General features: G+C 34.2%; 1 protein-coding gene across 1 annotated transcript; it reads right to left on the bottom strand.

Moving 5' to 3' along the window:
- Positions 1–572: 572 nt before the first annotated feature.
- Positions 573–12,156, bottom strand: LOC139973327 (uncharacterized). Its single transcript, XM_071979938.1, has 8 exons — positions 11,923–12,156; positions 8,297–8,342; positions 6,279–6,445; positions 5,632–5,896; positions 4,738–4,973; positions 4,138–4,458; positions 3,317–3,582; positions 573–1,611 (listed from the first exon to the last, which is right to left on the bottom strand). Exons 1-7 carry the CDS (start codon positions 12,001–12,003, stop codon positions 3,529–3,531), a joined length of 1,170 nt encoding a protein of 389 aa, XP_071836039.1. The 5' UTR covers positions 12,004–12,156; the 3' UTR covers positions 573–1,611; positions 3,317–3,528.
- Positions 12,157–13,288: the final 1,132 nt, after the last annotated feature.

The following is a 13,288-nucleotide window of genomic DNA, read 5'->3' as shown; positions in this document are numbered from 1 at the left end:
CCCACCTTCAGCGTCAATCGGGAGCAGGTCTGTAGCTACAGTTCGGATTTGTTAGGGGAGGTGTTAGACATGTTGGATAATATCCGTTTAGTCCCCTTTTCCCTAGACAATCATTTGTTTGGTTAAAGGGACTTACAGATACAAAATACAAGTCGGAATTTTGTGATGGGTGTGCCGCCATGTCCACCCAATCTCATTGGCTAGTAGACCCCTGGTCGAGGTGGATGGTATAACTCTCAGTCGGTGATTTTTTCCCTGCATTCAATCGAGTAAAATCAGACCACCTCACCGGGGCCAAGGATGCCCGTCCCGAAATATCATGCCCTGTCGGGAGAAATTAGAATCATACAGCGCCTACTTTGAAATCATATGTACGTCGTTGATTTTAACTGGGTTTATGCACACGGTACAGAATTATGGTTTTGTATTCATTTCTATGTTAAACGGATGTTATTCTAGATTCTCACCAACAGGGGTGTATATCCATCTCATCAGTTAAATGAAAAGCGATATCCGAATAAAGTACATTACATACGTAAAAGCATGTGTAAAAAATCGAAGAAACAAGTTGTATTTATTGTATCCTGAAACACATTCGTTGAAAACATGTTAATGTTAGGCGTATTTAAAAAAAATGTTAGGTTAAGGCGTATTTAAAAATATGTTAGGGTAAGGCGTATTTTATAAATGCTATAAATAAGTAAGTGTTATTTGTATTTTAAAACATGTTAGAGTAAGGCGTATTTTATAACTACTATGAACATGTTAGAGTTAAGGTATTTAAAACATGTTACAATTATAAGGTAAGGCTTATTTAATTAATTTGTTTGGGTAAGGCGTATTTTATAACTACTATAAACGTGTAACGATTTGAGGGAGGCTTTACAAATATAATGAACAGAAAGATGTGCAGAAGACAAAATGGTATAAATTAAATAAAAGTCTGCAAACCACAAGCTCTGAAAGGTCTCGTTTGCTTATTTATTTGTTCTTCGTTTATTACGTTAAGTTACAACTGTCTCTCTTTTCCATTTCTGTGTTTCGAAAATTAACTGAACTGAACATTTGAAACATTGAGAACATTGGGGGGGGGGCAATTTTTTTAAGCATTTTACAAACCATAGTGAATAATTATCAATCATTTCAGTCAATCAGTCTAATTTTTCACTAAACTAAAAAGAAAAGAAAAGGAGTCAGCATGTTTTGTAACATAACTTATGATAAAAGCGTTGTCATGACGATACACAAACATAGAACCAATACATCAATATATTTTAGCTGCATGTTGTTAACTGTTCTTGTGCTATAGTTTCATACAGTCCGTTGTGGGTCTTTATCATTCTTCATCGATTGCGCGAACTTTCATCTCTGTGAATTTAATGTAATTAAAAGAACCTGGAAGGGTATTCCAATAAAAGGAATAACTCGCATAGGGACCGTTGAGAGATGAAATATAATCATTATTATAGTCATAATTCATGTACCACCATGCACCATCATAAATACGGGCTAAGTTGTTCTTTTCAGAGCTGTAATCACTAAAGTCATAATCATCGTTATCGTTGTCTCGTGTAGTGAACGGTTGGTCATCATGGTCGGTCAGCGAATCACCTGTTGAATAAATACAAAAGAAGAAGAAACAGAAAAGAAAATCAAAATTTAATCATTGTATCGATTCAGTATACTTAGCAAAATGTTATCCCAGTAATTACGATATTTCATATAACATGTGGTTTTGATTAACGTGTGTTAAACTAAAATTCGTGTATTATCTATGATTATTAAAAACGAAATATGTAGAAAGGGAAAGGGGATGGTAAAGAGGCTATCAACTTCTTTTTATGGCTTGTTATGCTGTTGAACCATTGTTAACATTGTGTAAGCGTTTAGATTATGATGATTTTCTATATGTAACGAATTTTCTTTGATGATTACATCACCATAATATCCTACCTACATGGTCGAGGTATATGTAAGGCTAATTTTCATCACAATATTTGTATAAGTACCGCAAGCGCTCCCCGATCTGGTATTTTGAAAACTAAAGGACGTTAATTCATGTGTGCTCATTTTTGATATGTTTTTTTTTGTTATCAATATCTTTTAATCTGTTTTTATCTTGATCTATAAGTTGTTAAAAACTGGAAAAAGAGGACAATTGTCATACAGATCAGCTCTGTGTCAGCGTTAAACTAGTGATTCATCTTTCCTTTACAAGAACAGCTACCGTGTATTTGGTTTACTGTTGTCATGTAATAGTTAGGAATATATTTATTTTATGCTGTGAGCTCCCTTAGCCTACATGTAATCCTTCCAATACAATGATATTTTATGACGTAGCTGTCCCAGGCCAGCAAACATGAATCCATGTAGGTTGGATTAGTCGGGAATTTAAAGGCTCAATTTGTGATTGATTCTTTGGAACTGGTTTGTAATCGAACGATAATAATCTCATCACTGTTAATTTTATCTAGCATGCTGGCGGTGTACATAAATGTGATATTATGTTTTACATCACTTTAAGTTAACAAAAGTTTGATAGAAGTTGTTAATACATAAATCAATAAAGATCAACTTGAACGTATCTTTAATTTATAGAACTTTTAGACTACACCTTAAAACAACTCCCGAGGGTAAGATCTGTTATCGTAACCTCTAACACGAGCTACGCGTGTTTCCAGCCCAGTGAAATGATAATATATTCAATATTTAAGTTTTTGTTTGTGCCCACGCCCGTGGGTGTATTCGTATGAGTGAAAATTTGCGTATGGTTCATAATCATCTTATCCTGTGTTATTTCCATACTTTCCTTTTGAGTAATGGATTTGTAAAAACGTCTAGTCGTTACATTACATGTCTGATAACATTAAAAATTACTGCTTGTATTCGGTCTGTCTTGTCGAATATAAATAACTAATCTTTTCACTATGTGTGCGCCTTATGCAAAGAAGTATAGAATTAATTAGGTACTGTATAACATGGCGGGTTTATATATTACTAACTGAAGTGTCTTGAGTTTCAGTTTTCGTAGGTCCAAAGGTCGTAAGGTCCAGCTATTTGGCCAGAGAATTCTTCCTTATAGATATATGCTCCTTACTTAGATCAGCAAATTATCACCAAAGTAAGTAACCAGATTCTACCATCAACAGAGGCAAAACAGCTTGTATAAACTAGTAAGTTATTGGCTAGTGGACTTCATACAAATAGTATTACATACTTCTTTATAAACACTTCGTTATAAAATAAACTTGATATATGATGTCAATCTGACGAAAATAACATGATGGGATTGATTAATCGGGAGATATTAACCGACCTGCATCTCCGTCAGAATAATTTCCAACATCTAGCCTGAAGTTATCGTTCTCGTCACTGATACGAAAGAAATCGTATTTGGCGTAGTAAGGATCGCCATTTTTGTCAACAAAGTCGATCCGGAGCTCATATGGTCTTTGGTTCGTCAAGCCATATATCTTTTCATTTCCGAGCCAGAAGTTCCTACTTCGATTACCAAAGCCAATCTTGTAGTCATCCCAAAAAAAGATAAAAGTCTTGTGAAGCATCAACGCGACGCTGGAATACCTAAAATGATCAATGTAAAGATTTAGTTCTTAAGAAAAATACATACATATTAATTATAGTTATTCGGAAGTGTTTTCCAGCACCAATATTGTGATGTCATAACTATTGCACGTAACAAAATAAAAATAAATAAAACATCAATTCTCATTCAAGGGAACAACCAATAGGTAAAGTTTTATGAAGTTTCTAAAAATAAATCCCTGATAGTAATACCACAGTGGCAATAAATTAGTCATTCAACTTTTTCTGTCTAATGGGTAGCCTAATCCTGTGTTCTACATACGGCAACGTTGTTTAAACTTGCTTACGGGTGTAAAATCGAACGTGGGTCTTAAATATATGTTGGTGGAGTTTTCAGATATATGTATATGGAGATTGATTATCTTCAAGTCATTGTTTGACATAATATTTACAATCCAAGCTAATTTATTTTGAACGTCCGTTCTGAGGGATGGGGCTATGGTGGGTGGTAGTTTGGTCCTTCCGGATAACTTGTGTGTCGTCGGCCTAAAGCTTGCGGATCACTGGTTTAAGAAAAAAAACTGTCACACTTACCGTCCAGCCTCCCCCGTCAGACATATTACAGTATACTTCGAATGGAGAGTCAGGCCAATTTGTGGGTTTGATTTCATAGACGCCACTTGTTCTCTCGCCATTGTTGTACAGTTCTTTACAGTCAGAAGGGACTGTGCCGCCTGTAGGCCTACACTGTGTGCCGTCTCCGCTATATCCTGGCGGACAGTAACATTGTAACAGACCGTTTCTTTCTTCACAATCTGCGTTAGGATCGCATTGATAACTATCGTCACACGAAAGATGATTATCCGTACAAGAACATTTCTTGTCACAGTTTGGAGAGACGTAAATTCCTCCTTCCTGGAAAGTAGAAAATCGTTACAGGCATCATAAGTAACTTTAGGGATCTGAAAAAGTTTCTTTAAGTAGTGATAAGATGAAAAACTGCATACATATACAAGATATATCAGTTTTCCTAACTTTACTGGCAAAACTGCGTATATCCAAAGTTGAAGAGGATGCGGGTTGCAAGGGGTCGGAGGCAAATGCAAACCGATCCACTAACTCCAGTTTGAAAGCATCTATTAAATTATTTTCACTATTGGTAATAGATATCACGATCTGAAAGAAAACACGTACTTTTGGCAATACACCCCTCTCTCCATCTGTTTCATTTTCCATGAAACATCCACAGTCCTCTATTCTAATGCAGTTATCACCGTTCATCAAAAATCCGTCAGGACAGACACACGAATGAGATCCTTTGCAGGAAGTATTGATACAACTATCAGGATCAGCACAGGTAGCCTCGCAAAGTTGACACTCATTGTAGGTTTTATTTGTTGGACACCACTCGATGTAGTTATCTACAAAGACTAGCAGAATAAAAAAATATGAAAAACATTAGCCATTGATTTAGTGAACTTCGCAAGTAAACATAACCAGTATTGCTAATTGCAAGTAAAGAGTGAGAACTACAAGCAGTGGTTTTGTGTTTGGTTGACAATTTTGACAGAATTACTCCAAATGTGAATGTAACTGATAAAAACTATATTACGTTCCCATAAAGATATTATCACCAAAACTATATTACGATCTCATCAAGATGTTATCGCTAAAGTTCACTAAATTATATAAACAACAATGAATAAAGCAAAACTTAATGAGATGAAGATCAGACTTAGGAGATGATATAATTAAACAGATAGACTGTACAGAAAGATGTTACAAAATGGGGAATAATTAGTAAGTTCAGTTCAGTTCAGTATGCTGGTTGTTTTCACATTATACACAACAAACACAGTGTAGTAGAAACAAGAAATAAGGCGGAGAGAAGTAAACTTAAGAACCCGTTCGGGCTTGAATATTGATAAAGGTATCATCACTCTCTTTAATAGTGACATTTTAGTCATCTTAATTTTTTTCATATCCATTGCAATCCTTATTTACTCACATATATCGAAACTTCTTTCGACAAGACAAGACTTATTTAGAAATGAATAAACGTACTATAAAGTAGTTCTATATATTTACCTACTGTTCTGTTAGTAATTTCTGCTTTGACGATCTTGTAGTTGTTGGAGTCATCGCTTATTCGGAAAGCGTCATACGTCACATTGAAAGACGAACCATCTGTTTTCGTCAAGTCAATACGGAGTTGATATCTCTTTTGATTGGTTAAGTATGAAAGCCTCTTATTACCGATCCACAATTCACTCGAAAGAAATCCAAATCCTAGCTGATAATCTTCCCAGCTGCGATTAAAATTAATCGATCCGTCAAACCGACGTTGTATGATCTGCGTAACAGAACAAGTAATTTGAACATAAGTCATGAGAGATACAATTTCTTCGTATTTAAGTATGAAATATACATTGGGATCAACTTAATATTAATTTTATGAAAAACGTAAACAAACAATGTAAACATGTTCATCATCAGCTGAGCTTTCGATCAATGACTTTTTTTCACAGACTTTGCTTGTTATTTCTCAAATGTCAAGTACAAATATTGTTATATTATTGAAGCATTTTCTGCTAATCGTTTGGTTTAAAAAGAACGTCAACGATGAGGGAAATATACTAGCTAATATTTTAAAACTTTGCTCATTGATTTGAAAGAAGCTGAATATTAGGCTAATGTTTGGCATCAACATTCATATTTCAATTTGAACTACTTACCGTCCATCCACCATCATCTGCGGTGTTATCACAGTAGACTTCGAAAGGTTCGGCATAACCGTCTGGTTTAATGAGATAAACACCACTGGAACTTGTTGATGAACAACGATGCAACACTTCGTGACATTCTCTTGGGTATTCAGGACGCTGATAAAGTAAAACATTGTCTGTAAAAGGAGGACAAGGGGCGATTCAGATATCATGAGAACAAAGTTGTCTTCAAGATTTGTCATTATGTTATCATGTAACGACAGAAGTTTATCCATGAATATTTCAGATTTGTAAACCCAAAATGGGTTTAATTAAACAATCATATATTTCGTCTCGGCTTAATGCTAAATTAACACATCAATAGCAAGACTGCAAGACTGCAGCAGACATGACTGCAGCAGACAAGACTGCAGCAGACAATAGCAGCAGACAAGACTGCAGCAGACAAGACTGCAGCAGACAAGACTGCAGCAGACAAGACCGCAGCAGACAAGACTGCAGCAGACAAGACCGCAGCAGACAAGACCGCAGCAGACAAGACCGCAGCAGACAAGACCGCAGCAGACAAGACCGCAGCAGACAAGACCGCAGCAGACAAGACTGCAGCAGACAAGACTGCAGCAGACAAGACTGCAGCAGACAAGACTGCAGCAGACAAGACTGCAGCAGACAAGACTGCAGCAGACAAGTCTACAGCAGACAAGACTGCAGCAGACAAGACTGCAGCAGACAAGACTGCAGCAGACAAGACTACAGCAGACAAGACTACAGCAGACAAGACTGCATCAGACAAGAGCAGCAGCAGCAGCAGACAAGAGCAGCAGCAGCAGACAAGACTGCAGCAGACAAGACTGCTGCAAACATGACTGCTGCAAACATGACTGCAACAGACATGACTGCAACATACATGACTGCAGCAGACAAGAGCAAGACTGCAATAGTAAGACACGAGGTTGTTTTTTTTTTCAAAATAGTATTACAAAATGACTTTGAACCCGTCATTAGACGCTATAGAGACGCGCATTCTTATATAACTTAGAGGAACGTTTTGCTTTTTAGTTGATTGATAAGTTTTACTAAATATAACGTTTTTTTTTCAAAATACTATTACAATTGATATGATAAAAGATAGCCTGGTATTCCTTCACTAGTCTTGAAAATTTAGTGATATTTTATAAATCAATACATTACTGAAAACTTCTTCACAAAGACACTTCTCCAAATAGCTGTTGTAACGTTAAACAAATAATAGATGGTCAATTCTGAACTGAACGGAAAAATTCAAGTTAAGTGGAAGCTATGAAAATGAAGGTTGAGTATGGGATGTACTACAATAAACAATAAAAAAGAGTACATTCTGAATTACATGACAACATAAACTATTACTAATTTGCTTTTGAACGTAAAACTCAATTCAGACATTACAACTCTTTTCAAGAAAAGTTTATTTCAGGTTTATTACTTTGTACGGAAAAAAATCATGAAACATGTGTGATGTATATGTACACAAGCTTAATGTTTGGTGCACAAATTGCAAAATATATAAATAACATATGCAATATATGCAACATACAAATAAACTTAAATTCTTTTATATACATTGATTAAAATACTGAGAAAAAAACATGAAACCATGAATTAACAAATATTTAAGACCACCGAGCATCCTTTATTATTTTACAACGTGTAACGTACCATATGTTGATATATAGCCTTCTCATGCAATTTGTGTACAAATTTCAAACATATATTGTCGAAGATTTGTTCAAACTGTCGTTAATTCCTACGTTCGAAATGTATTGACTTGCTTGTGACTGAAGGAATTAATAAGTAAAATACAAATATATATCTCTTCTCATATTACACGAGAGTTAGTGATCATAACAATTGTAACATATGTTGCCGTGACAAATGTTTGTCATGGAGTATGAGATATGAAAATATTAATCAATGAGAAATTGTATGATTAACAGGAAACAGAAAATATAAGAAAAGGGTTAATTAATAGAAAATGAATAAACACTCACTCTTAACGTTTCCTTCAGTCGCTCCTACAAACAGTTGCTGATTACTCTGAGTAAAAGAGAATCAAAAGCATTATGCATATGTTATCAGCGATAAATATAGTAAACATATTTTCTCCTAAATTTTCAATTTCACTCGTGCTTTACTTATTTACATGTTATATTCAGTCGTGAACTATGAGGTCATATGTGTACTAGATTGAATCTGCTGTGCCTGTTTCCTGCAAATGGCGAATACTTTCCTATACTTTACTTGGGTAATAACAGCTAGGTTTGAGTTAAGCTTATTGTATAGGAGTTTGAATCGAGTTCAGTCCTAAATTGTCTAAAATTCTTAAATTGTTGCATGTTGAAATGCGTTGGGATCATTAAATATACTTAAAAAACACTTTGTTTAGTTTTCTTCTCAGAAAATAGTACAATAAATGTTTTTTTGTTATTTTGTGTATATTCTGAACAATTAGAAGGGCCAATCAGAGAGAGTTTCTTTACTTCTCTCCTTTTACAAAATATTATGTTTGACAGCGAACTGTGTAAAAATTTGCTTTTAAGTTTCATTGAAGTATGTATACCAAAATGCAACGAGAAAAATAAAATTTTATCAATTTACCGAAGTTTCTGTTCTTCAGACTTCTGACTTTCTTTATGCTGATCAATGTTTAATAATTTTTAGTAAGTTCTTGTATTGCTCTGAACAAATAAGAACTGAAGAGAATTATCCAAATTCGAATTATGACAATCTAAACGTGGGGATTCGTTTTCAACTAATGTTTGCATATCCTTTGATTACACATTGTACACGTTACTTCAATGCAATACATTGACATTCACTCGAAGGTTTACTTTTAAATCTAACGAACAAACGAAAATAGATATATATATATATATATATATATATATATATATATGACTTGCAGTGTTCTATATTGTCTTTTAAATTAAATTAAATTTAAATTTTGTCTTATAAATATCCGTGTACCTTTTACATAAACCAAACGCAACCGCTAGAACGTCTTTCTCTTCACATTTTCAGTTTTGTTTTTTGAGTTATGAATAAAGCCGATGTCTACTGCCTTGATGGGGGAATAAAGCATTAATAATCGCAAGATACACTATAAAAATATAAACACAGAAACTACTTCAACGCTGTTAATTGATTCACAAATATCTAACTAATATATATTGTTTTACCCTGGAATATGTAGCTAAATAGTACCATTAAGCTAATTTTTCTTTCGGTTGGATTTTGGGAAAAAGTAAAAATCGTCTGCAGATAAAAATATTATTACCAATATGAAAATAGTGTCTCCAACAGATTGAATCAGCGATTTGTTACTGAACTGAATACCGTTCTATCTACGATATCACTTTATGCAAGTAAACCGGTAATAAGTAACCTCCTCTCTTTAATTTAGTTTTTTGTAATACATTTACGATTGCATAATTGGCAGATTGCATTATCGTTGCAATGAAGAATGATTTAACAATGTAATTTATAATTAAATTTACAGTTGTATGAAATAGAGGAATATCAAGTAACGGCAATTCGAGTAAAATTATTAGTCGACCAACAATATGTCACTGCGAACTCAACCAAAATAATTTTACGAAATAAATAATTCGGTAAAGTTGACTGAAACTTGAAGTGGAAATAGTTATATATCTCGCAAAGGAGTATTACATAAATGAACGAGTGAGTACTATTACGAATTTAATTTGATTCTCTAACTTTCGTTTTCAAGACAACTTTGTCGTGTTAAATTCAGTCACGTGTAAAACAGCAAATTAGAAATGAAAGAAGTTTCGAAAACATAATTTTTTGCTCCATCATCTGTAATGAGACTTGACTAAATTGATGAGAAAGAATCTCATTATACGGGGTGTCTTCTATGAAAACAAAGATATCACCATAAACGTAAAATTGTCGCTATTCATCCCTCTCGATTCCTTTTTATCTCTTTTGGTTCCTAGAAATTCCTAATTGTACGGTGTTTGTCCATTTGCGGTCGTCTCAGACCAAATTGTAGGATGAAGTCAGTTGCAGAAAAACCACGTCAGTTTTGGATTATATATGCAAGATAGGGTCAGGAACCTTTAATGTGAAGGATTTCCAGAGATTCTCCAGAAAGAACACATGAGCGCGTATTAGGTGTATATAAATGCAATGTTTTGATTACAACAACAAAAATTTCTTCAAATTATGATAAAACTTAAAACAGAGTCTTAATTTAAAGTAGCAGCTCTAGACAGATGTCTATGTTGATCAAATCGTAATCAAACTAAATACTATATACTAACTTGTATGTTACAGAACTCTAATGAAGATAAATATACATGCTATTGCGCAAGCCTGTAATCCGACCGAGTGAACAGTCTCTTCAAACGAAAAAATATAAATTCACTTTTCAAGAATATCCAAAAGCAGTGTTTGCCGTTTTCTGAGAGAGAAATTGTACAATTGCGTGTCCAACGAGAGCGAGGTTTACATAACATGTTTCTGTTGTACTTAGATTGATTTCTGGAAATCAATTGAAATGGATCTAAAAATTAAATCATTTTTGACCAGTGTGGACCTTTAGAGATGACAACAATATACAAACTACACACACACAAACTTATTGAGAGAAATAAATATAACTACGGTGTGTATATTGTTTTAATTGTAAGCCTGTGACGCGAGTGAAATTTTACAGTCTCTTTTATTATACAGAATTTTGTTGAGAATAATCCGGAAAGCTTTCTGAGCAATTGTTCCTAGAAATGTTTACTCAAAGAGGACGAAATTTAAATGCCATCTTTATATTAGAAAATGATTTTCATTTCTCGTGCATGGCCTATACTGAGAGATTACATACAAAACTACCAACACAAAATAAATAACACTTTTTACATCACTTTAAATAACAAGTGTTTTTCATACAAATAGCTTTCATTTCTGTAAACAATGAAATTGATTTCCGTTTTGAAATATATTACCTATCAATATATATATACCTGTATTACCTATTTGCATGTCTCATGGGAGGACCACCTCGGATCATCAGCGGGGGATAAATAATTGGTCAGGGTTAATAAACAGCCTTGCAAAAGTATTCATACGTAAAATGCGTTATTAGCTTCTTATATAGACTGCATTTATAGCATATGCCTCAGACCATTTGACGTCTAAATTAAAAGAAATTGGGGCCGATGACCATATACCCTTACATTGATATAAAACGGTTTCAATGACCCCAGGGCAGCTATTCCCTCCATTGTTATCGTCTTCAAAATGACTTGATAAATTGTAAGAAGCCATAAGGAATCTTGAATTTATAGTTTTAAATACAATGAAATTCAATCTTTACTTTTTCCACTTATATGCCTGTAGCAAATGTGTGTTACGTATCACAGCATTTTGTAGGCCTACTTCATGGCAACTATATTTGTATGATAACATTTTCTTCATATTTATAAAAGAAACAACTTTTTTTCAGCTATAAAATCCGAAGATATTTAAACTTATAGAAAACTAAGCTTTTCAAATGTTTAAATAAGGTATTCATTTCCACACAGATGGAAAGTAAAATCTTACAAACTAAGAATTCTTCGATACAACAAGAACAAGGATCATAACATGTTGAACTCACCATTCCGTCTGCCAAAGTGAAACCGATCGTCACTGTACATAGGAAAGATACAAGCACTGCTCGGACAAGGAGGCAGTCCATTATTATAAATGGTTGGTTATAATATGATTGACAACACGAATGGAATGTATTTTAATTAAGAGCATTGCTGAATTACAGCAAAATCACCTGTGGTGCTTTTGTCATCAATGTACTTCCTCTACTTGGTCAGTAGATATTGAACAAAGGTATCAGTAAACCAGGATATTTAGAAGCTGAAGACTGTAACCAACAGGATACATGTAGGTTGAAGGGTCGATTGGCGAAATATTGTGATAATCAATAAGGAAGTTTCCGTCTTGCTAGTATATATATGAAATGCCAGGTAACCGTATTTCCGAAAATAAATATATTCTGAAAACATCCACACGTTTGAGGAAATACTTTAACAAATACGTGCTACCTCAATGTATACATGTATCCTATTGTTCTTTCTGTTTCAGTTTACGGATATCTTAGGAATCCAATTAAGATGCTTTGAGAATTTAGTATAGGTCAAACATTGCAGATTGTTATGGTCAGATATTACTGGGTGCACGGGGAGGAGAGGGATTGCTTGACCATTGGGTTACAATATTGAGGTCCTTGGATAATGATTGGTATGGTACATATGGAACACATGGTATGCGTTGGCATGTTTCCCCTGTAGGGCCCCGATCTAGCTCTCAATGCCACTGCCTATCATGTCGTACTCCGTTTCATTGGTGATGATATATACGTACGGAAGGTTTAAACAGCTCAATCTTCTTTGCACGTGTTTCCCCAATTATATCACTAAATATGAAAGTGCACCTGACGTACGAGTTTTTAAAACAAACATAGAGCCTGGTTTATTTTACAATCCAGCCGTGACGTTTCTGCGCACTTTTATTAGGAATTGGAAATCGATTGACTTTTCTAACTATTACACTACTTACAGTCACTGAACAACAACAAAAATGTCAATGCACTACCATGCACCTTGGCAAAAAAATATTTTTTATTACAAATGTTTATTGAGAAGTGTGAGAACAACGTGGAGTGTTATCTATTTTTATCGTTACTAAACGGAAATACCAGAAATGGGAAGGGATTATCAACTCCTGTATGTATGTAGACATATGTATATTTTGTTATGCTACTGAACTATTGCTAATATTGTTTAATTCTTTAGTTAATTACCTACATGATCGAGGTATACGCTATTTACAACATAATACTTATAAGTAACGTTAGAGACCCCTGATCTGGTCTGTTGTAAATTAAAGGAAGTGCATTCGTGTGTGCTCATTTTCTGCAGGTTAGTTTGTGATCTATATTGTGTTTTATATAGCCTTTATTTATTTTA

This window comes from Apostichopus japonicus, chromosome 9 (genome assembly GCF_037975245.1).
Source record: "Apostichopus japonicus isolate 1M-3 chromosome 9, ASM3797524v1, whole genome shotgun sequence".
NCBI classification, from domain to species: domain Eukaryota; kingdom Metazoa; phylum Echinodermata; class Holothuroidea; order Aspidochirotida; family Stichopodidae; genus Apostichopus; species Apostichopus japonicus.
Note: the sequence above shows the minus strand (reverse complement) of the source record. Positions and strands in the feature narration are given on the sequence as shown.

Excerpts from the sequence above, each read along its gene's own strand:
- LOC139973327 (XM_071979938.1), bottom strand. The coding sequence starts at position 12,003 with ATGGACTGCCTCCTTGTCCGAGCAGTGCTTGTATCTTTCCTATGTACA. Across the intron at positions 8,343-11,922 it reads TCACTTTGGCAGACGGAATG|AGTAATCAGCAACTGTTTGT; the intron begins GTGAGTTCAACA and ends TCTTTTACTCAG. Across the intron at positions 3,583-4,137 it reads CTGACGGGGGAGGCTGGACG|GTATTCCAGCGTCGCGTTGA; the intron begins GTAAGTGTGACA and ends TGATCATTTTAG.